The sequence below is a fragment of the Sus scrofa genome, chromosome 10 (assembly GCF_054392235.1).
Source record: "Sus scrofa isolate SSC_HxYL_T2T_F1_AM1 chromosome 10, Sscrofa_HxYL_maternal_Yorkshire_Landrace_v2.0, whole genome shotgun sequence".
In the NCBI taxonomy this organism is placed as follows: Eukaryota; Metazoa; Chordata; class Mammalia; order Artiodactyla; family Suidae; genus Sus; species Sus scrofa.
This window is the reverse complement of record NC_139392.1, coordinates 90,727,522-90,755,213: the sequence shown is the minus strand read 5'-3', so window position 1 is coordinate 90,755,213 and position 27,692 is coordinate 90,727,522. Positions and strand designations below refer to the sequence as shown.

General features: G+C 53.0%; 1 protein-coding gene and 1 long non-coding RNA gene across 8 annotated transcripts in view; one reads left to right on the top strand and one right to left on the bottom strand.

The window, feature by feature from the left end:
- Positions 1-27,692, bottom strand: part of SFMBT2 (Scm like with four mbt domains 2) — a 193,387-nt gene that overhangs the window by 19,982 nt on the left and 145,713 nt on the right. For 6 of the 7 annotated variants that reach the window (XM_021065007.2, XM_021065006.2, XM_084980991.1 and 3 more), the window contains 6 exons: positions 26,242-26,368; positions 16,613-16,726; positions 13,276-13,318; positions 11,725-11,795; positions 9,102-9,256; positions 285-394 (listed from right to left, as the gene is read on the bottom strand). In XM_021065007.2, coding sequence (XP_020920666.2) covers positions 285-394; positions 9,102-9,256; positions 11,725-11,795; positions 13,276-13,318; positions 16,613-16,726; positions 26,242-26,368 — 620 coding nt within the window. Of the gene's footprint in view, positions 1-284; positions 395-9,101; positions 9,257-11,724; positions 11,796-13,275; positions 13,319-16,612; positions 16,727-26,241; positions 26,369-27,136; positions 27,264-27,692 lie in introns of those variants that run through there. The other variant, XM_084980993.1, reaches the window with a different exon arrangement.
- Positions 20,296-24,229, top strand: LOC146399597 (uncharacterized). The gene is made up of 2 exons (XR_014818368.1): positions 20,296-20,479; positions 21,443-24,229. It is a non-coding gene; the product is annotated as an uncharacterized LOC146399597 (long non-coding RNA).

Genomic DNA, 27,692 nt, shown 5'->3' with positions numbered 1-27,692 from the left:
TCCCCTTCAGATCCAATAACCCACTGGCCCCGGAAGAGAGGCCCTTCTCATTCTGGGTGTTTAACACGATAAAGTGTTCGTGGAGCGACTCCTGTGCTCTGGGAGTCCTACGCTCAAGGCAGCTCCGCGAAGCAAGGACACCCCTACAGCAGGCTTCGGTGCCCGGAACTGCAGAAGCACAGGCCTCCCGCGGGTGTCCCTTTCTCTGCGCTGTCAGAAAGAGGGACGACAGGTTTCAGAGCCACAGGCCGAGAAGCTCGTTCCCCGGAACTGGAAGCACTTACTTCGCCTTGAGCGTCTCCTCCTGGAAATTCCAGCGCGGATCTTCCACGAGCTGCAGTTCCCGCAACACCCGCCCGGGCTTGTAAGCCGCGTTGATGATCAGGCTGAGAACCTGTCGGGGGAGAAGGCCGCGCCGTGAACTTCAACCGCATGCGATGCTGCTCGGGCGAGAAGGCCCCGGAAACCGCCCGGGGACACGCCAGAGGGGTCTGCCCTTGGCCCCAGCGAGTGGCAGACAGGCTGGGGTGAGGTGGAGGGGACGGGCTGGCTTGCCCTTGGTGTGGCGGAAAGGGTGGCAAGGCCGACGCCTCTGCTCGGGCGAGGGTGACCCCCGGGTGAGGGGACGGCCGGCCCTCACCAGGGTTTCTGGTTGCAGAGACCAAACCATTTCCTCCAAAGAGCCCGTGAGGAGCCTGCACCTGCAGTCCTCAGTGCGGTTGCTTAGTAAGAATTTCATTTTCTTCTTAAAGACCTAATTCTTTTTTTTTTTTGTCTTTTTGCCATTTCTTGGACCGCTCCCGCGGCCTGTAAAGATTCCCAGGCTAGGGGTCTAATCAATCGGAGCTGTAGCCGCTGGCCAGCCTACGCCAGAGCCACAGCAACACGGGATCTGAGCCATGCATCTGCGAGCCACACCACAGCTCATGGCAACGCCGGATCGTTAACCCACTGAGCAAGGGCAGGGATGGAACCCGCAACCTCATGGTTCCTAGTCGGATTCGTTAACCACTGCGCCACGACGGGAACTCCCTTGAAGGCCTACTTCTAAAAGAATCACAGAGACGGAGACAACAGGTTTGTGCCACCACTCCTGGGCAGGCTCCCAATACCTGCAGGCGGAGGCTTATTTAGTAAACTATTTGAAAGTCGCCTGATGCTGAACGTCATTTACAGACATAAGTACCAGGGCAATCTTCTCAGAGATGCGCGTGTTTCTAGAGGAGTGTGAGCACCTGACGCCGTCCGATGGCTTCCTCCAACTACCCCTTCCCCCAGGTCCCACCTGCAAGCACGCAGGCATGTCACCAGGCGTGTCCCTTCGGAAGCCTCAACCACGTGCTCTGGGCGCTGGTTTCCACCAGCGCCCATCTTTCTGGGTCCCGGTGAACTCGTGCTGCCGGAACGTGCAGAGAAGCTCAGAAACGTGACGGTACGACGTGACCTACTGAGGGACACGGGTGAGACCCAGGGGGCATCGTCCCGGGAAATGCCCACACGCTGACAGTCTGCCGGGTGCTGGGCGCCGGGCACACAGACAGGACACAGTGCCCGCCCTTCCTGAGGTCTCCCCGTGCAGAAGAGGATGGAGCCGGGCTCTGAGTTCGTCCCTCATGTTTCAGAGCAAAACAGCACAGAGAGAGAGAGAAAAATTCCCTGCCCCGTGGGGAGGACACTCTGGGTAGCAGAGCTGAAGCACCTGCTCTTTTGGGGAGGAGACCAGTATATCGGCCGGGAGGAAGAAGATGAAAAGTATGCTGCAGAAATTTTCAAGTCCTAGTTTTCACGGACCTGGCGTGCTCCAGAACACACCTGGTGTGCTTTTGCATCGATTCAATTCCGCAAAGCAAAGCTTTCTCAAACCTGAGCACTCCATCCATCCTAAAATATGCTATACGAGGCAGCCAGCATGGAGACTGTCCTTTTCTTGCCTGGGTCGCATTGTGCTACGTTCCAAGGTCTCCGTGACTCCCCACGCAAGAGAACACGGCTCAGTCAAGGCTCTAAAAGGCCAAGATGCAGCAGTACCAGCGGCTCTGCTGCGTGTATGTTTTCTGTATTAGAATAATCATCTAATTTTATTATTTCCTGTCAGTACAGTCCACAGAAACCGAGTTTAAAAATAAATCCAATTGGAACTGGCTGAAACAACGCACAAAGTGTTTATCAACAGACAATAACATTTCAACTGAGTCTTTTCATTGTGTTTCGCTGAGACAGCCCCAGAGCTACGTCTTATTTGCTGCATATCGAAATGCATTTTGTGGCTGTGAAAAGAAAATGCCTTCCAGAGTTCCATTCAGAGTGGAAACAGGCAGCAATTAAATCGTAAAAAGCCGGCGAGAGTGAGTCATTTTCCCATGGCTTTTCCTGACGCCACGTCATTCCTCTCTAAATTCAACAAGCTCTCTTGGATTGTGAGCTGAATAATTTTTGTGTCCCTGACACTGTGGTGCATTAGAGCTGCCTCCGTGAAAATAACTACGTTGACAGCTATTAATTACGACCCAAGTTAGACTCAATGACTGGGGTGGGCAAACCATCAGAATTCAAGTTAAAAAGGTAGCATGGACCCTGCCCTGACTCAGGAACCTAGGATGTTGGCTGCGAGGCTGATAAACATGACTTTCAATCAGCCGGCCTGAGACTGGTCCGGGTGAGTCAAGGAGGAAATCCGTGCTGGAGCAATCCCCCCCTGGAGGTCTTAGGTCCATGAAAAGTTTATGGGGAACAGGAAGCCACACCGAGCCCCCACCATGTATCACAACAGAAAGGCAGGAGTCTTTGTAGAGCTGGACAGATCTGGGAGCGAGTCTGGGTCCATCCCTTAGAAGCTCATCAAGCTCAGCAAAGATGCTCGCCTGACTTTCATCTGGATGATGGGGACACCGCCATGCCTCCGGGTCAAAGTGCAGGCAGTCAGAACCTGCCTCTTCAAAATACGCCACTTCGGCATAGGGTTCGTTTTGCCCCGCAACAACTGAGAAACAGCAGACACAGCGGGAACTCTCTTCCTTCCCCCTCTCTGCCTAAGGCAGGGCAGAAATTTCCCCTGGTGGGGCAGTCCCCCTCCTCTGTCCTGGACGAGGAGGGGAACAAGCCTCGTCACTAGACACCAGAACTAGAGCTAGAGCCGCGCCTGGCAAGAGTAGGTGCCCAATAAGCATCTGGGGGGGGGGATTTGTTCAGAGACTTTCAAGATTGGCACTGAAATTAGATAAAATGACTCTGTACACCTGAAACCTAATGATTACTTCACTGCAGGTATTTATTTGGTACCAAACAATCTCTATCAGCGAGGCCCAGGAGGGAGCATTTTCCGCCGGTTCCCTCGGCTACTGAGGCCCATGCTGCGGTACAGTGACAAAGTTCAACAAAGGTACTTGATCTCTTTGCAGGCAAATGACACAAGCGTAACCACCTTCACACAAGCGCACCGTTTTCGCCAACCTTCCTGGACGCCGTCTAGCTTCGTGCTAATTCCCGCCTCACACATCGCATGTGTGCTGCTGCTTTTGTCTCCCAAGCTGGGCACACCGCTCTCAGGGGGTTAGCGGGCAGCCTAAGCTCAAAAGAGCAGCAGCACAAACCCCGCAGACCATCCTCCAGGGGCCTGTCTGCATTTCGGACCCTGGGACTGACTCACTGGGTTCTCCTCTTTCCAGTGGCACCGAAGTGCCCAAGGCCCTGCCCCCTCAGCACCACCTTTTAACTGTACCCATAAACACGCTGCTCTGAAGGATAAAAGCTACCTTTGTTTACACACACAGTTAAGGCTGCTTCTGATTTCTCACTTCCTGGGCTCCCAGGTGAAGGTCTGCAGGGGGACCTCAACTCACCTGGGGGCGCATCTCTCCTTCAGCTTGACCCCCACCCCCCAGCTTCCAGCACAGTGGCCCCAGCACATGGTTGTGACTCATGAATTTCTTAGGACCCAAATGAGCGGATGGATGGATGGACAGGTGGATGGACGGACAGATGGATGGACAGAAGACAAATGGACGGACAGATGGATGGATGGATGGACAGGCAGACAGACGGAAGGACAGATGGATGGACGGATGGACAAATGGATGGATACACGGATGGACGGACAGATGGACAGACGGATGGATGGACGGATGGACAAATGGACGGATGGACAAATGGATGGATGGATGGACAGACGGATGGATGGACGGACGGATGAACAGATGGATGGATGGATGCTGCAGCCCCTGCTGGGCTCGCAGGGCTGGAAGCGTATCTAACGTGGTGATTCTCAGCAACAGCTGCTGGATGTCGAATAACTGAACAAGAGACCGGGAGAAAGTGTGGATGGACTAAAAGAGGCGTGCATGGACCCTGCAGTCGCCACTCCATCTACTTCTGCACTTTGGGGCTAAAGAGCCGTGAAGGCCACAGCGGCAGACGGAGGGATCAAGGTCTCAGTCAATAAAGGCGAACCCGCCCTGGCTCCTCTGCGCCCTGGAGTGCCCACGGCTCCTCCCACGAGCACTCACGGCTCCTAATCGCTTCTGCAGTCGCTCTTTGCAAAGTTAAACAACCTGCTCCCTTCGAAGCCCAGGAAGGTGCAACAGGTCCTGTCTGAACCTTTGTATCCCTTGTCCAGACTGTGATGAGAAGCACAGAGCGACTCGTCTGGGGACGTCAGACACAGGCAGATGGATGGACGGAAGGTGACGGCTGGCGTGTGGAGACGCACGATGGGGAGGGAGCTGGACGGGTGGATGGAGGGGTGGCGCGTGCACCTGTCTCTGGACTGCACTCATCCGGAGCAGCCCGCCCCTCAGCAGAGCAGAGGCTCCGTCTAGCTCACTCTTTTCTTTTCCACGCATCCTCTACATGCAGACTGGCCCCGATGCCAGGCTGGGTCCGAGTCTTAGGTCTGTGTCTGGCTGTCTCCACTGAGTGGGGCCGACAGCTGAGCTGGGGCAAAGAAGGCAGCACGGCAGCTCCAGAAAGTCTCCCGCGTGTCCGGGATTCATGCTTTCACATCAGAAAGAGGAGCAAAGGGAATAAAGATCGGGTGCCGCGTTTGTGCCCGTTCACAGCGCAGGCACAGCTTGCGGATGTTCCCTCTTCAACGGCCGAACCCCTGCTGCCCACAGGAGCACGTGGAGCCCCGGCACCGCCGCTGCCGAGCGAGCAACCGGGTGGCGAGGGCGGCCTGGGTGCCAAAGGCAATGAGAAGGTGCAAAACGACCCTGAGCAACTCTCCACCGAAAACTCCGTGTGTGCGTGTCTATACACGTGTGCTAAAACAGTATAATCATAGCATAGACTGCTTACGATTTAAACCAACTCATGTGTAAGAGAAACCACAAGCTCCCGGGTCTCTGAGGGCCACCGAGGGACGGTGCCCGGCCAGGCCCTTCCCACCCCCGGCCTTCAGTCGCTGCGCAAACGGACGCTCATCCGTCCTGAGCGGCCGTTTTCAGAGCCGTTGCTGCCCTGAGCACCTGGCCGGTGTTCTCTCCTCTCACCACGTGTCTGTCCGAAGCGAACCTGCCACCGAGGGACACAGGAAAGTGAGCGACAGACACGTGCCCCCGCCCCCTCCTTGTTCTCCTGTGCTCACTCGCCGTCTCTCTCACACGCGGACACAAGCACACACACCTGCTCACTGCACTGCAGACACAGCGACACCTCAGGCAGGTGGCTCCCGAGCCTGCATCTAAAGCATGAGGCAGAAGTTTCTGGAACACCCTGCAAATGGCCCAGGACTTGCTCCCAGGATGCTGAGATCTCAGGGGTGTGGGAAGCAGGGGGTGCAAGGCCTCCGAGTCCACCGGGGACCCTCAGACCTGCAGTGAACCCATCTCCGGTCTCCGGGAGGCTCTGGAGCTGGTGGGGCGGCGAGCCCGGGGAAGAAAGGGCAACAGAGAAGGACAGCCCTGGTTGGCGACGAGCACCCTGAACTCGTGGGTTTCATGAGTGACAAACACCCTTGCTTACTGGCTGTCGCTACAAGCCCCACCCTCCAGGTGACTGCGTCTGGGGGTCGCCAGAAGCCCCAGGCCCTGAGGGGCTGTGGACGGGCTTGACTGGGCCCTCCCCTCCGGCTGCTGGTTCGGGGCCCTTGCGGGGGGCGACTGCACCTGCCAGGCTCCAGCTCTAGGAGGCAGCCTGCCGCCTCCACCACACGCCTGCTGGAAGCGCAGCCTCCTAAACCCGAGACACCCTGCCCAGGTCTAATGCCCAGGGTATCACTGCCCAGAGGCCCGTGGACAGAGGCACGTGCTCATCCTGCGTTTGCCAGAAACTTCTGCCCTGGTGCACCGCCCTCCCAGAGGACCCCCTCCAAAGGCTGGCTCCCCACCCACACCCTTCTGCTTCTAGAAGAACCAGGCGAACACAACCAGCCTTCCACACTTTCCAAAGACAGACAAACCTTTAAGTACTAACACCCCGACGGTCTGGAAAAGCAAATGCGCCCTGTCTTCGCTCCAAGGGCCCCGTCTCCGTCCATGAAATGCGACCGGAACCGCACATGGGAGCTGTGCCGGGGCAGGTATGGTAAGTGCGTGCTACCTTGGTGGAACTTACATTTTTCTTGCACTCACAGAAACTTACATTTTTCTTGCACTCACAGAAATGAAGTGTTGCTGCTTTTTTTTTTTTTTTCTTTTTCTTTCATTCCTGCCTCGTGCATTTTCTGAACATCAGCAAAAAACTAGTTCTGCCATCAGAACACTGCCCTGGCCTGGCTTTTAAACTCGGCTGCTGGCACTTATCAGAGAACTGACCAGGGCTAACAAGTGTTGGCTTAAAAAAGTCATGCAGGAAAGTAAAACAGCCAAGCCCTAAAGACAGACGGAGCCTAAGGTCCCCTCGACTGAGAGCAGGGCCTGCAGGTAACCGAGGTCCCCACTCAAACCGCTGGGACGTGGGCGTGAACGGCCTTACAGGGCAGCAAACAAACCCATCTGTCCACCGTGTGTTTTATCAGTTTCTGTGCTCCGTTCTGCTCACGCGCAGCAAAGCAGGCACAAATACAGGCCAGGCAGACGACCCGGCCGTGGGGAGGATGACCTCCCGGCTGGAGGCGCTGGGAGACTCGGGAGAGGCCCTTCCTGGCCAGGGCCTTTGTTTATCTACGGTGACAGAACCCTACGTGTGCTCCGGGATTGGCTTCTCCCGGGCCCGGTCCAACACCAGCCGGGATCTGCGGTCCGGGCAGCGGGAGCTCCTTCCCAACCAGCCCCCCTCAACCACTGCCTCCTCCCTTAAGCCACAGATTTCTCGGCAATGGGATCCATTCGCCACTCAGGCTGGCCCAGACCTGCCGTGCTTGACCTCAGGACATACCGCGTGGAGGTGACAGCTCTTAGGACAGGTGGATCTCAGTAAGAACAGCAGCAAAGGGCCCAGGACAGGCTCCGGGCCTGCAGGAGATGCACAACTCGACCTCCACCCTGTCCATGCCTGTGGCAGGCACTGCGAGCAGTCCTTCCCGTTCCCTTCCCCGGATCCACCTGAGGCTCAAGCTCCCAGAAGCCTCTCTCCCCCCTGCAGCAGGCGGCCCACTGGGGCGCCCCCGTGAGCCCCAAGGCCAAGTCTGCCTGGAAGATGCCACGTGCACATTTGTCTCTCCCGCTGGCAGACACTCAGGATGGGCAGCAGCTTCAAACAACAAATGCTCCCAGGTAAACCCCCAAGGGCAACGGCCCGATCACTCTCTCATGGCTTTCTTCTCAACTGCAACCCTGAGTCCCTCCCTCAAACAGACTCGTTCCTAAATACGACCAAGTCTTTAACTGCCGCTACCGCTGGTGGCCTGAAAAGGCAAAGGCGCTCGGGCTCGGCTGCAGTGGCCGCATCCATGCCAGGCGAACTGGGATGTGGGCCCTCAGGGCTCTCCTGGGGCAGGGTCACCCAGAGGCGTCGCCACCTAGGGCTTCACCCCACGTCCCGCAGGGCACTGAGGAGGCCGTGAGCAAGCAGCTTCTGTCTGGCCGCTGGAGAACAAGCAAGCCAGAGTTCTTCCTTTTTTCTGTTCAAAAGGTAACACACGCCTTTATACCTGGAAATTCTGTGTCCACGTCTCAGGACACAGCCACGGGGCCACCGGGAACCTCACTCTGTGCTGTGCACTCCAGGTGCCATCGCCGCCTACAGATCAAGTGTCACTGCCAGGAGCCTGGAGAACCCCCCGCCCTGTGCTTCCAGAAGACACGCTTCCGACCCTCCCGAGCCTGCGCCGGACTGTGCATCTCACTTAGAACCACGTCACGGCCCCAAGGGGACCGTGAAACCCGAGTGGGCAGAGGGCAGAGGCCCTTTGTCTTTGGATCCCGCAGTGATGCAGAAGTTGCCTGCCGCACACCTGCTCAGCAGATAAATGGGCTGCTGTGGCCACGGAGTGAAAGCACCCCCATCCCCTCGCAGCAGCCAGTGAGAGGACCCGTGCGGCCGCGTCTTTGTTGGGGAAAAGCAGTAAGGCGTGTGGGACCGGCAGAGCGAGCTCCCAGGATGCTTCCCAAACCTCAGGCCCTCTCCAAAGGCCGTCTGGGACCAAGCTCTGCACGAGGAGCCGACAGGGAGCCCTTCACCAGCGAAACCGGGCTGCACCGCTATCTGCAGGCTGCGTCCAAAGGCAGCATGAGGAATGGGAAGAAACAGCCTCAAAGTGATGGGTGGCCTGGGCTTGGGCCACAGCCCGGGACACAAACTCCACGCCAGTGTCTGGAGCCTCGGAGCGTGTCTAGGGGCCACCCAAGGGGCAGGCGCTGTGCCAAGAACTGAGGACGGAGGGCTAGGCAGGCACCGCCCCCAGTGGGCTCTGAACAACACCTGTGCTGTCCCCAAAGCCCCTTTGTGGCCCTTCCCCGCCCAGCTCGGGAGGGCCGCTCGCTCTCTAGCCCTGAGCCCTCCCCCACCTCCCGCAGCTCTTTATTCCCGTGGGGATGACTCTTCCTCTCCCCGACTCGGACGGACTCCCACCAGGCCCAGAGTCTTTCCCGGATGCCATCCACGCCTCTGCCCGAGCAGCCCCCGCCCGCGGGATGAGAAGGGGCACTCGGCACGTGCCTCCTGAACGGACCCGGAGTCCTGGGGCCTCCTTCAGGGACAGGGCCCAAAACCCGGGGCAGCTTTACCTCCTTGAGGACCAGCACGCATTTGCCCGGCCCCACCGACTGCGGCAGCTCGGCGATCCTGCCCTTGTTGAGGTAGGGGCCCGAGAAGCAGCGGTGGTTGATGAAGAGCTGCGGGCAGCAGTACTTCCCGTTGGCGGGAGCTGCGCTGGCGGGACCTGCGGGGGAGCGAAAGACGGAGAGGCTTCAGGACCAGTGAGAAGGCCGCCGAGTCCACTCTGCTGGCAAAGCTGCCCAGAGGCGCGTGCCGTCTTCACATCCAGATGTTTTAGAGCCACAGTAATATCTTTGAAATCCTGATTTTTTTTTTTCCAGCATATAAATGAGGTTTTCTGTGTATCAGGCAGGGCATACACACACAAACGCAAAAGCTAAGACAGTGACGAGTATCACACACTGTAGCTTAAAGGAAAGAACACCAGTGACACAGCGGAGTCCCCATGTGACCCACCCCGGGAACCCTCGCCTTCCCCCACCCAGAGGCGCCCACTAACCCCGAAGCTGGCATTTGCCATTCCTGTACAGGACGGCCACACAGACGCAGGCATGTGTGTAGCCACAAGCCATACAGGGTACTGGGGTTATTTTTTAAATAACGAATGCTTTCAGCCACAATTTTGTTGGTTCGGCGCGAGGCCTCTGAGCTCCACCCAAGCGGGTAAACACGTATCCAGAACGTCCGCTCCCTTCACTTTGTGGTATTCCCGGTGTGGAGCTATCACGACGGAATTGTCCATCGTCTTAACAGTGGACATGTAGTTGCCTCCACTTTTTAGATATTACCTGTGGCGCTTTCACAAATCCACTCCTGCTAACCCGCAAGAGACTCTCCCACACACACAGCAGGGAGCAGAACTGGTCAGCCACCAGGGCGTGAATCTGGTGTTACTGGCTGCAGCCAAGCCGCTCTGCACGGGGCCCAGGTTCCCAGGTCCCGCTGGCCCACAGCCCAGGCTCACACCAGCTGGTGGGCATCCTGCTCTGGCTAATCCCATGGAGGGCAGCGCCTCTCCGGGCTCCCCCCTGCCTGGCCCTCGTGAGCCTTTCCGCTTCGAAAGCGCGAGGCAAGGGGTTGATCTAGACGTGTCTCCAGCTGCCACGGGCGAAAGAAGAGTAAGCAGCCCCTCGAAGGCTTCCTGACGTCCACCAGCTCAGGAGGAGGTGACCCCTCCAGCTGGGACTTGCTCTCCCCGCTGAGCGGCCCTGGCGACGGTGTTTCTGTTTAAAAACCTGATATTCACTGGGGATGGAGTAATTTGACAGATCTGGGAAGTTCTGTTCTCACAGGACTTCAACTGGGAACCAGCAGGTAAGGGGGGAACAGATGTTAGTTTTCTGGGTGTAATACGGGAGGGCAGAGGAACAGCCACAGGCTCTGAAAGAGACATGACTGGCTTCTCTGAAAACCATTCTGGAGTTGGATTCTACGCAGCGGCCCACACCAAACGTCCACAGCTGCCCTTCATGGAAATCTGGGGCCAGGGCTACCCTGCCCGGGCCTTGAGGAAAAAGAGTCTTAGCAAGTCTACTCAGAAAACTGCTCTCTTGACCACAAAGAAAAACGGTGACCAACAGGATTCTTCCCTGGCATATAGGTTTTAATCTTGGAATTCCAAGCAGGCTTCATTTTGGCTGGAAGAGAGAATTCTTGATGGACTATATGACTTAATGCATAAATATGTCCATCATCAGATTTGTGGTCAAAGGGTAACTCACATATGTGGTTTTGAAGGTTACTGTAAGATGCTGGACGTGATACATTGAAAAAATATCATTCCCAGTTATTCAAACAGAGGGTTTTGAGGAACAATTCAAAAAGCCCACAGGGACTTAGGATTAACCACTCGTGTAAAAATACAGTGAAATGTCCAAAAAGAAATGCCTTAATAATGATATTTTCCACTTTTTCTTCTTCTGCATCACATTCTTACTCCTGGTACACAGTCCTAACTGCTCGTCATTTCCCCCTTCCTTCCTTTCTTTTCTTTTTAGGGCTGCACCTGCAGCACATGGAAGTTCCCGGGCTAGGAGTCTAATCAGAGCTACAGCGGCTGGCCTACACCACAGCTCACGGCAACGCCGGATCCTTAACCCACGGAGCGAGGCCAGGGATCGAACCCACATCCTCATGGATACTGGTCAGATTTGTTTCCACTGAGCCACAGCGGGAACTCTGTAATTTCTTTCTTTTTTCTCTTTTGTGGTTGCCTCACAGCATACGGAGTTCCCGGGCCAGGGATCAGATCCGAGCTACGGCTGCGACACCACCAGATCCTTAACCCGCTGTGCCAGGCTGGGGAGTGAACTCGCATCCCGGCACTCCGAGGACGCCACCAAGCCCGTTGTGCCACAGCGGGCACTCCTCATAACTTCTGAGGAACACATGGACTCCTTGCTCAGACGAAGTGTCTAGAGCTACTGACCAAGAAACGGAAAAGGAGAGGCACTGGGAATTTAGCTTGGATTTTTTTTTTTTTTTTTAAGACTGGGTGTCTGTTAATAAACAGCAAGAGAAAAGACAATTGACTCAAAGTTGGAGAATTCTCACACCGATCTAAAAACAGACTTGTGTCTCCCCTGCCAGCAGCACAGTGGGAAGAGCCGCGGCCCCTGAGTGGCCCCTTACCTGCGGCATCCAGGTGAGGGAAGAAACAGAGGCCGTGAGATGTCCTCTCAGCAGGCACGGCGGGCGGCGGTCTGGGGACAAAGGACAAACTCTGGTGGGTGACACGCTCCAGGAGATGCTAGTACCTTTCAGAGTCTTTTCCCAACTTAAAGCAACTCCCGGAGAAATTTAAGCCACCAGGTACAACGTGTGCATCTCCAGGAACAGGCGAGATCACTGGGGGCCATTCTCACAGTGGTTCCAAGAAGCCTATGGGTCACCTGCCTCTCGAGGGGTCAGCACGGATCGCTGGGGCTCTTGTGGGTCACTCCTGGGCTCGTCAAGTTACAGAATCCGAATAATGTCCTTCATTCCACTCAGGATATGCAGAAACCTCAGCTTGCCAACTTGACTTTAAGTCAAGTCAGACTCCTCCTCCATGTCCACTGTGTGCTGACCTTTGACTTCTGGGGTCCGTGCTTCTGTGCGTCAAGGCTGCACTGAAAAGGTCTTCAAGGAAAATCTAAGAGCTGATGACTCTTAAAGTGCCAGGCCAGACGTCTGTGTTATATAGTTCGGCAGAGATGCTGAACAAATATAAAAATGGGAGCCTCATGGGGGTGGGCAAACGGGGCTTCAGGGGGACGCACAGGCTGGCTGTGCAGAAACCACACAGGTGAACTCCAAGTTCATCCCACGGAGATCTTCGTGGGGGTCACCTACGGTTCTGGTTCTCAAAGGGGGGGCTCCCAGGCCATCATATCAGCATCACCAGGTGTCTGGGAGTCAGAAATCCTGCAGATGGACCCCAGCAATCTGGGTTTTACCGAGCTGTCTAGGTGACAGATGCACCAAAAAGGTTCACATTGCGGCTACACAGCCTGCAAATTTTGGAGTCAGGAATTCAGATTTGGATTGAATGATGGGATTATTGTTTCACTTTTTACGCTCTATTTCAATGTTACCCAGATAAAACTGGAGTCAGGTTATTGATCTGATACACCATGAGAAATGTACAAAGAATGCCCACAAAATGGTTATTCACAGCCAAATGACAACGCAGTTACTATTCAATTTCACGCACGTGTCAACTCGGGTACAATGGGAAAAAAAGCTGTTTTCCGTTCCTTTTCCAGGAGTATATTAAGAAAACAGAACCACGTGGTGAGGGATGTGTATGGTGGTATATTCCAGACATTTTCCAATATGTAAACAGGTTACCAAGAGTCACAGTTCTCCAAAAACAAATGGCCCGTCTGTCCACCGCTGCCCTGCGGAAGCCCCTCTTTCCTCGTAAAACTCCAATCAAAACCAGGGGGCAGCCTACGTGTATTCGGCAGCGGAGGCCCACGCATTTTTCCACAGACTCTAGTTTGACCTTCCTAAAACCCCTGAGAAACAGGTATTTACAAGGGAGTGGCCGAGGCACAGAGGATTAGAGTGACCTGCCCACTGCCATCACCACTGCTACTGCACATGTGCAACCAGCTCTCCAACGACCACAGCCTGTTTCATCTTCTTCAAAGACGTTTCATAGCTGAGCACAGTTCTGGGGGGAAAAAAGCCACTTACTGTTTCTCCGGTTGCACAACGGCGATCTTCCTCTTCTTTTGTGCTGTAAAATAGGCAGAAAGAGGAGAAAAGAACAGCAGCTTTGAGAGCTAGTTGGGAATAAGCATCCCTTGCATTGTTATTGAAGTACAGTTGATTTACAATGCTGTCCTAATTTCTGCTGCACAGCAAGTACGGTTGTAGAGATTTCATCTTCTTTTCCATTATCCTCTTCTACAGGATACTGAAAATAGTTTCCTGTGCTCTAGAGTAGGGAGGAAGAACATTTTTTAAAATGGCTTGGGAGGTATAAAGCTGTGTCTGTTTGAAAGGAATTCTTTTTTTTTTTTTAACTTTTAAATTGAAATATATTTGATCTACAGTGTTGTGTTAGTTGCAGGTGTACAGCAGCAAAGTGATTCAATTTTAAAGCAATACTTTAAATACTAAAGAGTGATTTCATTCGTGCCACAATTTCATCTTCATGTCTTCAGTAAAAAATGGCGAATGACATGAGAAAGGAGGTCTTAATAGAATTGAGCGTAGTCTTATCACTCCACTGGCGACTTTATTCTAAAATGTGCTTCTAATAAAAAGAAAAAGCACCCGTGTCAGACCTCCCAGGAACTCAGCTGGTAAGATGGACTGGTGCCAGCCTGATTATTCAGATGCCTTCTTTCCCACAGAAAGTGAGATAAGTCAAATAGTGTTACCATAGCGGCATGCTCTTAACTGAGGATTAGAGGTGTTGTTTATAAACTACATCTTGTTGTTAAAAGGAGGACTGGTACTTAGCAAATACCTCTGTCAACAGTGACCAAAAGAAAAACAAAACGAAATAAAATAAAAATACGGCCAACAATCAATTCGGAGGTAAGAACGCTTCTAGTTCACATTGATAATTGGTTAGACTCACCTGCACAAAGACAGACTAAGGCTTCTGGCATCTATTACTTTGGGCACAGATAATCCTGAATCTTCCGACATTACCAAAAACTCATTCTAAGAGAACTTCTAAAAAGCTGTCGGCGTTCGGGTGGGGAGGGGTTATTTGCACGCTCCCTCTTCAAAGCAAAATATGTGTATAAGAAATAAAATAAAAACAAAAATGAATAAGAGAAAGAGTGGTGCAGATTTCATCTAGTCTTGGCTTTATTCAGCATCCAGCTCCAGTACAAGCAGACCTCAGAGGTGCTGTGGGCTTGGCCACCCCCACAAAGCAAACGGCAAAATAAAGGAGTCCCGGACTGTCTCTGTTTCCCAGCGCGTGAGAGTGGGTTCGCTGATCAACACTGCGGTCTATCTGCCAAGTGCGTAATAATATGATGTCCGAAAAGACAAGGTGTGTACATTAATAAGATACTTTATTACCAAACACCTCCAACATCCTCTGAGGCTTCGGGGCGTCACAGTGGTGACATCCAAGGTCACTGATCACAGATGCCCAAACAAATACAATAATGAGAAAGTTAGAAATACTGCAAGATTAACAAAACATGACCCCGAGACATGCAGTGAGCACACACTGCTGGAGAAAGGGGGCCACACGCTTGCTGGACGCTGGGCTGCCGCACACCCGCAGTGTGCAAAACACTCAGGATGTGTGAGAAGGAGGTCTGCCTGTGTTTACCATGCAAATTGTCATCTCTGATCTCTCAGGCGAAGCTGAGGAGGCTGACTAGCCTGGCTTGGCCTCTGCTCAGCCGGGTGAGGTGCCTGAACCCCAGGACACCCTGACCTGGAGCCAAACACAACACACGGAAAGCTGGGCACACGACAGGGCACACACGCCACCGCGTCCACCACGCGCGATTTCATTTCATTCAGAAAATCTCAGGGCGCTTGTCGCCTCCCAATCCTCGTGAAGGAGGGAGAGGAGGCAGGCACGGGGGGCACGGGCTTCTGTATGAGGCCTGAGGTACAGGGGGCGCTGGGGCCCAAGCCTGGGTCAACCATGGGATCTGCCTAGTGGCCGTGGGGCCAAAGGCCAAGGAACCGAGTCATTTTAAGTGAGGAAGGAAGGAAAAGAACAGGGGAGAGAGAACGGGAAAGAAGGCCCTTGAAACAGAAACAATTATTCTCAATTCCAAATGTGAGAAATAGTTTGAAGCGAGGACAAGGTGTCACTGGGTCAGATTCCGTGGGCACTGGTGTACTTGAGACGCTCTTAGAATCCGTCTCCATCTATACCTGGGCCACCCGCTTTGTTTCCCACAGATTATGCTCCATCAGGCTCCATCAGATTGGCCTCAGGGAATGAAGGAAAAACTTTATAGCAACGTTCTGGGCACCTGCCTGAGTGAACCTTATCATAGGGGCTAGGAAGAATTGGCCGGCACATAAACTCATGAAGAAAGCAGTAGAAATCTATTTTACACAAAAGTAAAAGCCCTTAACTTTAAGGAGTCTTTAAATAATACTTCGATACGCATTAGGATGGAATCATAAATGCCAAGATTTGTTAGGTCGGTAGATTTCTATTTTTTATTTTCTTTTCGTTTTAGGGTCATACCTGCGGGCATATGAAAATTCCCAGGCTAGGGGTTAAATGGGAACTGCAGCTGCTGGCCTACGCCTCAGACACTGCAACTCAAGATCTGAGTTGTGTCTGCAACCTACACCACAGCTCATGGCAATGCCAGATCCTTAACCCACTGAGCACGGCCAGGGATTGAACCCACATCCTCATGGATACTAGTCGGGCTCATTGCTGCTGAGCCAGAAAAGGAACTCCTCAAAAGATTTTTAAATGGTTACCATTTCAGGATAAGGATCTATAATAACATATGCTAGAACACACACGTGTATAATTTAAGTGGGGTGTGTGTGTGTGCACGCGCACACGCATGCATATAGGTTAACTACTAATATTGTTTTGATTTGGTATTTTTGTGATCAGAAGGATGTGATGCAAAGCACTTATCAAAGTATAGCTGAAATCTCACGGGTTAGTTAGTGCTAGAATAGTTACGTGTTTATGTCAGGAAGTTATTGGGACCAACTATGATTCTTTTGGGGTAAACTCATGAGAAAAATTAGTTCTTCCTCAGATCTAATACGAACAAGCCAATGTTGAGCTTAAGCTTTTTCCTAATCGAGATAACAAACTGTACACAAATGGGGAGTGAAGATCCCAGGGGCCCGCCTCTGCCCCCCTGCGACCTCCACGCGCGTCACTTCCAAACACCGTCTCACGCGGACCCTTAAAGAATAAATGAACCAGCGGTCCCGGTGCTCTGTGGGAAATCGAGCACTTTTGGGACTTTGACAACGTGGCGTTCCCATCTTTACAAAACGGCTTCTTTGTTCACCAAACCCCAGATGTTAACCCCTGGGCTCCGAACCAGGCGATACTCACAGACGGTCTTGTGCGGGGTGGTCAGAGGGTAGGAGTTGGCCTCACACCAGCCCACGGGGAAGATGTCCATGGATTCCACGTCCACGATGAACTCCGGAGCGGGACTCTGCAGACCTGCGGGGCAATCGGACCACAGGTGCAAACAGGTGTTACCGACAAAGACACAGAAGAAGAAGGAAAAACACAGAGCGCCCGAGAGACAGAATGTTGACCATAAAGCTGACAGTATTTGACGAGCGATACCACACGTCTGAAAGGTTAAATGGTGAGAGGGCAGGGCACTCAGTTCAAGCGCGGGTGTGGAAAAGAGATGCTGGCCCCTGAAAATGCGAGGAAGAGACAGGAATCCGAACAATCAGCATCTGGGCCAGAAACGCCAGAACTCGCACCCTTCTTCCCTAGAAGGGCTCTGAAATTAAGGGGAGGTGGTTTGGCTTGGGGGTGACATTGTGCACCCAGCACTAAGCAGAGGTCCCCTTTCAACCAATGCAAGTGCAGTGTTCCTGTTAAAAGGAACAAGCACGACTCCGTAACGGCGGTTCTGAGCAGCGAACATCAAACCACGCTCTCCTGGAGCTCCTGCTGTGGCAGAGCGGGTGAGGAACCCACCTGCAGCCACACAGACCACTGCAGAGATGAGGGCCTGATCCCTGGCCTGGCGCGGTGGGTGAAAGCACCCCGAGGAGGTCCCCGTGGCGGCTCAGATTCAATCCCTGGTCCAGGAATTTTCATGTGCCGTGGTACAGCCATTAAAAAAAAAATGTTGCCAAAGATACTCGTTGATTATTCTAGAAGGGCCAAACTACCTACGCCAAGTGAGACACTTCCCTAAGGGCCACTGCGATAGTCTTCATCCTTTTATAGAAAAAGCAGACGACACGAGGCCACAGTCAACGTCTGGCTTTGTTTCAGCTGCACCCGCGTCACAGCGGACTTTCCTTCCTCGTTCTTAGCCAGGCCCTTCATCTCGAGAAGCATCGGGAAGCCTGCGTTTCCCTCCATGGGGTTGTACTTACATAAGTTACAGTGTCTCCATGCGACGGAGCATCCTGAGGCTGTAATGGAGAACGAGGAGCCTCTCTGTGTATCTACAGGTGAAGATGTGTACTTGGCCACAAGAAAAGCAGGGCACGGAGCACTGCCTTTAGGGTGCTACCATCTGCTTTAGAGGGAAGAGACCATCTCTACACGTGCACAAGGTCAGCCCGCGAGAAACGGGAAATCCTCATCGGTGGGTGTCGGTTGGGAACGCGACCGAGGGACAGGAGTGCAGGGACAGAACGTGACCAGAGAGACTTCCTGTGAATGAATCACCTGTTTTACAGCCGCGACCCCACTGTCATCACCGCACCAACAACACAACAAAGACCTTCAGAGAAGGAGGCGCTCAGGCAGAGGTCGGAAGAGGCCACAGAGGTCGAATTAAGAGAGGAGACGTTATCTTAAGAGGAAATAAAACCCACCTACAGCGCATTCTCACTGCTAAGAGGAGAAAGCCTTGTCACACTCACCAGCAGCATATGAATTTGTAGGAATCCCTTCGGAAGCCTAAAAAGGTTTTGCAATTTGCGATATCCTGAGACCGTGTCCCCAGGCCCCCCGCCTCCACGAAGCTCCTCGTGTCCTTCCATCTTTGGAGGGACCGTGGCTTCCTCCGGCGGAGGACACGGCTCTGAGACAGAATGATGACCTGCTCCACTCGGAGCATCAGGAAGACAGAAAACGACTCTGACGACGCTCAAGTGTCTTCCTCAGAACATGACCCAACCAAGTGGCTCACGCTCCGTAACGGCTTCATTCCCAGGAAATTTCGGATAAGAACGAGCATGGGTACCAGCAAGAGAGGCTACCAGAGGCCAGAGGGCAGAGAGCTCTGGGGGCAGAGGCAAGAGCCCACCCGAGGAAGCTAAGCGATGTTCACTGATCAGCAAGGGAATCGGAACAAGCCCGGAGCGCGGGTGAAAGCCAGAGGGACAGAGGCAAGAGGTCCCGACGGAGACGAACTGCCCTTGGCCAGACCCCCCGGGAACATGAAAGGCCACCCCACCTGGTGGGGGGCCCAGTGAGCCCACAAAAGGTGAAGCCCTGGAGGAAAGGAAAGCAAGAATGGAGTGCAGGAAACCCAGCCCTCCCTCCACCGAGCGGCCCCAGAACAAGATCTTAGAGAATCCCTGCTCAGCCTGGAGCCAGATGCCTAAGGAATCAAGAGCTGGCAGAACCATGAAGGGCAAGATCCGCATATGACAGGAGACGACCCGAGGACAACAGCTGCCGTGGGCTTAAACGAGGGAGGGAGGGAGGGAGGGAGAGGGGGCTCACAGGATGGCACCAGATTCTCTCCCACTGCTGAATCCTCACAACCCTAGGAGATCGGAGGATTTTCACCCCCATTTTACAGATGAGCAAACTGAGGGCAGGAAAAAGGTCAGGGGGCCGGCGAGAGGGGGATGCGGGATTTGAACCTGAGCAAGCGTGCTCTGAGAGCATCTGAGCCTGCAAGTTTTCTCTCTCTCCTGTTTGTGTCTCTAGTTTTTCTCTTGGGGAGGGGCTGTCTAGCATCTCATTCCCGAGGCCCCACCCCTTCTGCAGAACTCCCAGCCAGCGCTGACCCCCCCCCCCAACCCCCACAGCAGGAGGGAGCCAGGCCCTGGTTCTCTGCAGGCAGCTGAGGATGGGCTGCAGCCTCTTGAAGGAGAAGCTTACAGTCGGCAGCTGCAAAGCCCAAGCCTGCCTTTGGCTCTTGCTGCAAAGCCTTCTGGAGAGGGGATTGCCCCCTACGGGGCCTCCCATCAGAAGCCTTCCCACAAATTCCATTTTGCTTAAGAACGCCAGAGCCAGGGCTGTGGCTGACCCCGAAACCTGTCTAACTGATCCCGGAGTCTTAAAAGCCTACTCACAGACAGCACCCACTCTGGGCCACCCTCCTTAGCTGCGCAGGAATGTGTGTCCTGCCCCACGAACTCCTGATTTGCTGAAGCAGCTTCTCCCAAAAACGTCTCCTGTAGGACCTGCTTCTTATTCAAGGTTTACAAACCACCCGCGCTGGCTTGAGATAGAATTACCTTCACATCTGCGTTTTCCCTTGTTTTTTTGCGGGTCTTTGTAAAATGCTGACCCACCACCTGGCTTCATGGCCCATCACAGAAAGGCTAGGGCTGCTTTTCTGCATCAGGGTCTCCGGGACAGAGGAGGCTGTCTCACCTGGTTTCCCATTTGATCTCCTAGAGGGCTCTACGCTTTCTCCATGCCTAAGACCCCATGAAGATGCGGCGGTCCATTAAAATGCAGATTCCCAGGCCGGGCTCCCGGGCGCGGCAGGAGTGGGTTTGTGGCAGCCCCAGGAACTTGTGTTTTCATAGCACCCGGGGGGTTATGACTGGAAGACAGGGTGCTGGAACTGGACCAAGCACACGCCCACAGAGACCGAGCAGGGAGTTTGAATTTTAGCTCACGAGTGTAAAACACTTCATGCCTCAAACTGGGTTAGCAAAACTGCAGTTCGTAAGGGCCGCCGGTATCTTAAAGGGCTTTCTCGCTCAGGAACACAGATTTTATTTACTCCTCGTATCTACTCAGCAAGCCTTTAGCAAGCGAAGTGCACGTGAGCTTGCGTGCAAGTGCTGTGTGTCAGGCAGAAAGAGGGGCTCGGATGTTTACAGACACAACGAGGGGTCCACCCTCCCGCTGCCCAGGCTCTCGGCAGGGAGGCCAGGCTGCCTTTCATCCTGCTCACCAACCTCCTTCATGTACTAGGAGGTGCCGGGCGCAACTCTAGAGCCTTCTAGACACGCCTTCACTCGGCCAATCCGCACAGCCATCCCACCCGGGAGAACCTCGTATTTTCCATGCGTTTCACAGAATGCCGAGGTATGAAATTCGAGTCTTTGCTCTGTAGCGAATGCAGGCTGGTTGGATATTAGGGAGGCGAGGACGCTGTTAGAGCCAAGTCTCACAGCTCCGCGTAGACGGTGCAGTGAAGAGGCTGCTGAAATCCTAAGAGGGAGGGAGGCTTGGAAACTCGGGTGAGGCTGGGAGGGGACACGGAGGGCGAGGGGGCGCTGGGGCAGCGGGAGAGCTGGTCGGGGGCAGGGGGAGATGGAGCAGCAGGATTTCTCGTCTGACTGGGGAGCTGAGACGGCGGAGTGGAGGAGAGCAAAGGTGAGCCTTATCCCAGGGACGTCTGGCTGGGAAGCGCCCGGGTCCCCATGGAGCAGGCAGGGGGCTTCAGGGCTTCTGAGCGTGTTTGCTGTGAGCACGGGGCATCCGGACACATTGGCGCCGAACTGCTGCTCCGAGTCACGGAGGAAGAGGAGGTCGAATGGGTGCCACCGGGGGAAGGAAGGACGTGGAAGAATTCCGACCCCCCCGAGGGGAGGGGGAGGGCAGCAGAACAAACACGAACCCAGGCACACTCGCGGGGGAAGAGGCAGGAGGACACAGGAAGCCGCTGGCCCGCGGAGGCGGAGGAGGGAGACTCTGGCGGAGGGAGCAGCAGGTCCAAGGCCGCAGAGAAGGGAAAGGACAGAGATGGAGGCCGCGAGTCGACCCTCCGAACAGGAGGGAGAGAAGGCGGCTCAGAGGAAAAGGGAGACGGGGCAGGGCATCAGCAGGACCACCTGCGGGTTCCAGGGTGGAAGTCGTTACAGGAACGCACCCTATTCACCCACGGGGGCTCTCCCAGCCCTGCACGCGAGCAGGGCGGGTCCTGTGATGCCCATTACCTTTAAAATAACACCATTTTTTCATGATCATTTTTACCTCACATACACAGTACATGTAAACAACTGGCGTAAAATCCATAAAAATGCAACATCCTTTACTCCTGATCAGGTACCAACAGCCGCATTGAAAAGAAGAAGCCTCCATCGCTTCACTGTGTGATTTTAGAGCCTGTGTTTTCTCTTTTCCACAAAACCAAGTGGTCTTTTAGGAGTCAGAGGAAGGAGGGGTGCCAGGCCCGTCCCAGTGGCTCAGCACCGATCCCTGCCGTCCAAGGCTGCGGGGGGGGAGGGCTGAAAATGAAACTCCCAGACTGCCCTGCCCCCCAGAGCACTGGGTACAAAGTGGGTTCCGCGGATGATACCCTCTGCCTCCCGAGACTCGAAGGCTGAGTGAGGCAGAGGCCACCCTCCTGCGGTTATCCTGTTGGCAGCAAGGCCATGGAGTGTGAGCAACTCAGTGGGGACTTTCATTCCCGTCCCGAGGATCTCTGCAGGTGGGGAACACAGGACTGTGGCCGTGGGCGGAACTGGACCAGGGGCTCGGCCAGCGGAGAAGCTTCCTGCCCTGCCCCGGGACTTCCATGCGGCCTTGAAGAGTCTGGCGCTGGCAGGTCTCACGCCAACTGGACAATTCCAAGGCCTACGTGTTTCTTAAGAGGGAAAGGAGAGATTGCAGCCGTCCTTCAGGCATCACTGGGTCTTTAAACACCTGCACCAGAATTCTACACGAGGCACAGAAATAAAGAGCCTGCGGGATGCTCACGAAGGCTGTCACCTGCGGAAGTCAGGGACCATGTCCTGGCCCCGTCCCGCGTGTTTGGTGCTTGTCAACAGGGGGCGTGATGTTCACGGTGAAAGGAGGCAGTTCCTCCAAAGGCTCCAGCCCGCGCTGCTGCACGGCGCAGATTCACAGGCTGAAATTTATAGAACGTTTTGCCATAAAGGCTGGAGAAAATGTTTATTTTCTCTAGATCTCATTCCGGGAGGCCTCAGGGAAGTGAAGAGCACGAGATGCTAGAGATGACCCCAGTTGATGGCTTGAGTCGAGCTCCCTGCACCTACCTTTGGGGACTTCTCCACAGACCCGATGACCTCTGGGTCATCTTCGGGGTGCCGTCCTCTGTGTGTTTGTTTTTAACAAACCGGAGGGGAACGTACCAGGGGACGAACGGTGGAACGGCCATCGCGCCCTCCCTGCATTCAGAGCGCGAAGACGCTAACCCAGCTTCCCCGCCTGTCTTTGTGGGAAACACAGCTCCAAATCTCAAAGCGAGGGTTTGCTGCTCATGCTCTGAAACTCTGCAAAAATTCCTGTAGTGGCAACATTAAAAGAGCTAAATAACCCAGAAGAAAGGAAGCCTGCAGGTGATCATTTTTACGACATAAAAGGAATTTTCTGCCTCCGCTAAACGGCTGAAATACTTAATATTCAGGAATGGGGGAAATAGAGCATCTCCTCAAAATGGGAGGAAAACGATATTTATCCTAACGGGGAGACGAGGAAGCGAGGAAGGCAAGGCGAAGATGTCAGCCCTTTGCGTGAACTGACACGCTTCTAGGACAAACAGGACACCCCCCTCCTATTTGTCCTGTAAGACAATGAACTTGACCCGACTTGGACTGTGAGAGGCAGACGGACCAGCCTATGAGCCCAGGCGTGGCGCTGTGGTGCCAGAGGCAGTGCTACTGGATGGAATTCGTGTGCCGTGAGAGATGCTCCGTGCTGCCTGGAGGATTCCCTGGAGCAGATGTGAACACGAGAGCGAGCGGCCCAGGGTCCTCTCCCAAACCCAACCCTCCCTGCAAACTGCCCTGGCTCCCTGTCGGGGGCTCCGGAGAACCCGACGTTCTTCCCAAACACGCACCAAACACGCACCCGACCTGCGGTGGCACGGGTCTCGCTTATTTCAGCCGTCCCTCCCTCTTCAGCGCCGGCCCCTTCAGAGACACTTAGAGGACGACCCAACTTCCAGAGAAGTCACACAGTGAATTAAAATGATCATTTTAATTACCTACCTAAAGGTGGTCCATGAGCCACGTGTTGAAAATATTTCAAATCCATTTAGTACATAAAAATAATAAATCCTTATGAAGTGCTTATTAATTTCAAGCGGCATCAACAGTTGAAAATCAGAATTACTATCATCATAACAATAACTTAACTGCCACAAAGCGACCATAACAAATCTCCAAGATTTTGTCCCCAGGACTGTGGGAAGAAAACACTATATACATAAAATTCCGAGGCAGTGAGACATAAGTGCCATTAGGCTTGCTGTTACTTTCAAAGGTCAATGTTTAGGAAGGGCCCCCCAAAACAAAACGAAACAAAGATCCCCCATAAACCAAAATTCAAGAAAGATCAAGGAGTCTGAACTTTTGATTTAACTGATGAGACAAATGTGTAATTTTTACCAGTCACCTCAGGCAAACAATATTCCCAGATGGTTTTACCTTTTTTTTAATACATAAGGTCTGGGAAAATGGACAATCAATTTTCCGACCTGCTTCCAAACGCTAATTTTCATTACTCCCGGATGAAAGCACTCCAGAGAATACGGAGCTGAGCTGACGTGAGCTGATTTATATCCCTTTGCTACAAAACCAGAAATTTACACCCAAAGAAAAACAGCGGTAAGGAGGAAGGACTGTCGGGAATGTTAGACAGACGCTACGCGTCGCTCAGCACTCTTTAAGAAGTGGGACGCTGTGGGGTCTGTTGAATCAGGCCACAAAGATGTCAAAAGCAATGAAATCGAAACCCAGGCATCTTAACGGCTTAGCTAGTTTCTCCATCTATAAAAATCAGGACATTCTTACTGCTGTCTGTGTTAGGTAATTAACAGCTGTAAAGCACTTCGGAAGATAAACTGCTGAATAAATTATGACTGCCAAAGAATTGTAACCACAATGTGCTAAATAATAATGAAACATGAGCTCTGAACGTTACCGCCTGTGTTTTCAAATTAGCAAATGCAGACAGGGCTCTAATCTCTCAGTAATTAGGCTTCACACAGTACTAGGTAGCAAGTTCAATTTATAGATTCAAAAATCACCAAAGAGATCTTGTTTTACTTTTCTCTCTCTCTCTTTTTAAAATGTTTTGGTTTTTGTTTTTTAGGGCTGCACCTGTGGCCCATGGACACTACCAGGCTAGGGGTCGAATCGGAGATATAGCTGCTGGCCTACACCACAGCCACAGTCAACACTAGACCCAAGCCACATTTGCGACCTACACCACAGTTCACGGCCACACTGGATCCTTAACCCACTGAGGGAAGCCAGGGATGGAAGCCCAAATCCTCAGATACTAGTCAGGTTCTCAACCCACTGGGCCGCAACGGGAACTCCAGAATCTTATTTTTCCACGAGCAGTTGATTCAACTTTACATGCAGCAATAGAAATAAGCTCATGCCCTAATCTGATAGCTGCAGAAATATGACCATGACACCTGTGGTTATATTTTGGCTAATTCCAGGTAGAGGCCTTTCTACTTGAAAATCCATGAGGCAACCAACTTTTTGAGAATTTTCTTTTTATTTCTGATTGATTCTGAAATCCTACACCACAGTAGTGTTTTAGACTATTTTCTGGGAATTAACCACACAAGGCTTTCAGCTAAAATCACTATTCTCTGCCCCTCCAATCTCTTGAATTGTAATATTTCTGAGATGGTGGTAGTTCTATCAAAGAACCTTCAATGCCTTTTCAGCCTTGCTCACTGAGGAAAGAGGATCAAAATACCAGCACCAATTCTATGATCTTCCAAACATTCTATTCCAGTGGTGGTATGAGCATGTCATAAAACTCGAAATCTGCACTAGGAAAGCTAACATTATTTTACTACTCATCTCTAGCATCTTACTCTTTTCCCCTATACATTTGAAATAACTACAAGGTGCTATGGAACTGAAACGCAATCAACTAACAGAGACCCAAAGAATTTTAAATCACAGTAAGATGACAAAACCTTAGAGATCAAGTTCATTTTAATTCTTCCTCATTGAGGAGTTCCTGTCGTGGTGCAGTGGTTAGCGAATCCGACTAGGAACCATGAGGTTGCGGGTTCGGTCCCTGCCCTTGCTCAGTGGGTTAACGATCCGGCGTTGCCGTGAGCTGTGGTGTAGGCTGCAGACGCGGCTCAGATCCCGAGTTGCTGTGGCTCTGGCGTAGGCCAGTGGCTACAGCTCCGATTCGACCCCTAGCCTGGGACCCTCCATATGTCGCGGGAGCAGCCCAAGAAATAACAAAAAGACAAAAAAAAAATAATAATAATAATTCTTCCTCATTGGAACTATAACATCTGAAAAATGCAGTCTATCTAAGCCCACAATCTGATCACGGCTGTGCTTACACACGTGCACTGTTCTGCGAATTATCTACATGCTCCTAAATAAATGAAGCCGCAAAGAACAGTTTAAACATCGTTAAACAAATAAACCTAAATTCCTCCATTGGATATTTGGGGAGAGAGTCATGTCCAGTTACTATTTTAAGGAGAAACCAAACATCTACGAAAGAAACCAAAGTAAAGGGCATGAGTCACATTAAAATGCAAATATATAATTTTATCCTCTTAATAACCAAGACCTCAACTACCAGCTTTAGGGACTCATAGTAATTTAATTGTGACATTAGCTTTTATCATCATAGATGTAAAAAGACCACTGTGTTCCAAACATAATTATCGTGCTAGCATCTCATTTGATGAAATTATTAGTTAAGATGAGAGCCTCTGAATGAATGTATATTTGATTAGTTTCACTTATTTCAGACCGCTGAATAATTTAAGCAGCTGAAATAATAGGAAAGCGGGAGGAGCACCGCCGAGCGGCGCTCAAGTCTGCGCCCCCGCCACGGCCGGGCGGCCCCCGAGCGCAAAACGACCCACTAGCAGCGGGACGTACCTTCCAGGTGGAGCCACATCAGCCGGCCCTTCACACACACCACGGAGGCCACACAGACTTCTCCCGGGTTCCTGGGGTTCACGGCCTCCAGTTTCATGTTCTTTGTGAAACCCCGACTGAATGACGTCTGAAAGACAAAGGGACAGACACTGAGCCGGCGGTACGGCGGCGAGATGAGCGCAGCAGAAATGCACACGCGTGCACGCCCGCACGCGAGCTCGCACACACACACGCACACGCACGCAAGCATGCACACAGACCCGACTGACAGGACAAGCGAGGCCACACGTTTAGTCTTTCCCCACCGAGCACCAGGAAACCTTCTCGCGTGCCTGACAGGTGGCGCAGAAGTGAGAACTCCAGCTGGCACCCGGCAGGTGCCTAACAGCGGCTGAATGGCACTCTCACCCCCCAGTCCCGGGATCCTGCTCCTGCGGCACCATCCCCTCTCCCTCTTGCCCATGCTCCTCACTCAGATTCGAGGGCTTGAGAGGAGGCAGAGCGGGTGTCCACGCGGTCCCCTCCTCCAGCCTCAGGACTGTCCTCCAGCTGTTCTTTTAGGGCGGGTCTGCGGGGGACGAATTCCCAGGTCTCTTTCTTATAAAATGGTGTCAATTTTCCCTTTATTCTTTTTCAAATTTTTCTATTTGTTGTCTTGTGTTATTTCTTCCCTTTATTCTTTTTGTTGGTTTTAATTTACCTTTTAAATTCACCTCAAAAACCTGCAGGGGGAAATTCACCCTTGGGCGCGCGAGCTCTTCTAGGAAGTAGGGCTGCCGGAGGAACACGCACAAGGACGCAATCAAGACCCAGAACGGGGCCCTCAGCCCTAAGCGCCCCTGCACAGGCCCTGGGGCTCTGTCCCTCCCAGACTCCCGACTCCCGGCCCACTGACCTGCTTTCTGTTCCTGTAGTTCCTCAGTTGTCTACACCACCATCCAAGCAGAATCCCACCCTGCGCACCCTTCTGAGTCCGGCTTTTTCACTAAGCAGTCGCACTCGGGTCGGCCGTGCTAACGTGTGGGTCAGACGCTCATTCCACTGACAGCTGAGCAGTGTCTGCAGCTGGTTCATCTCATCCACTTACCAGCTGAAGGGCAGCTGGGCTGTTTCCAGGCTTTGGTAATTATGAATGAAGCCTCTTTAGACAGTCAAGTACCAGTTTTTGTGTGGACGTAAGTATAATCGCCCACTCAGGCTGGCATAGCAAATACCATGGGCTGGGCCCCTGAAACGACAGAAATTTATTGCCTCATGGTTCTGGAGCAAAAAATCCAAGGTCACATCATCCGCGGGGTTAATTTCTTCTAAGGCCTCTCCCCTCGGCTCGAAGACGGCCGTCTTCTCCCTGTGTCTTCGCAGGGTCTTTCCTCCCTGCATGTGGCCTGTGCCCCAACTGTGTCTCATGGGGACACCAGCCATACTGGATTCAGGCCCACCTGTATGATCTC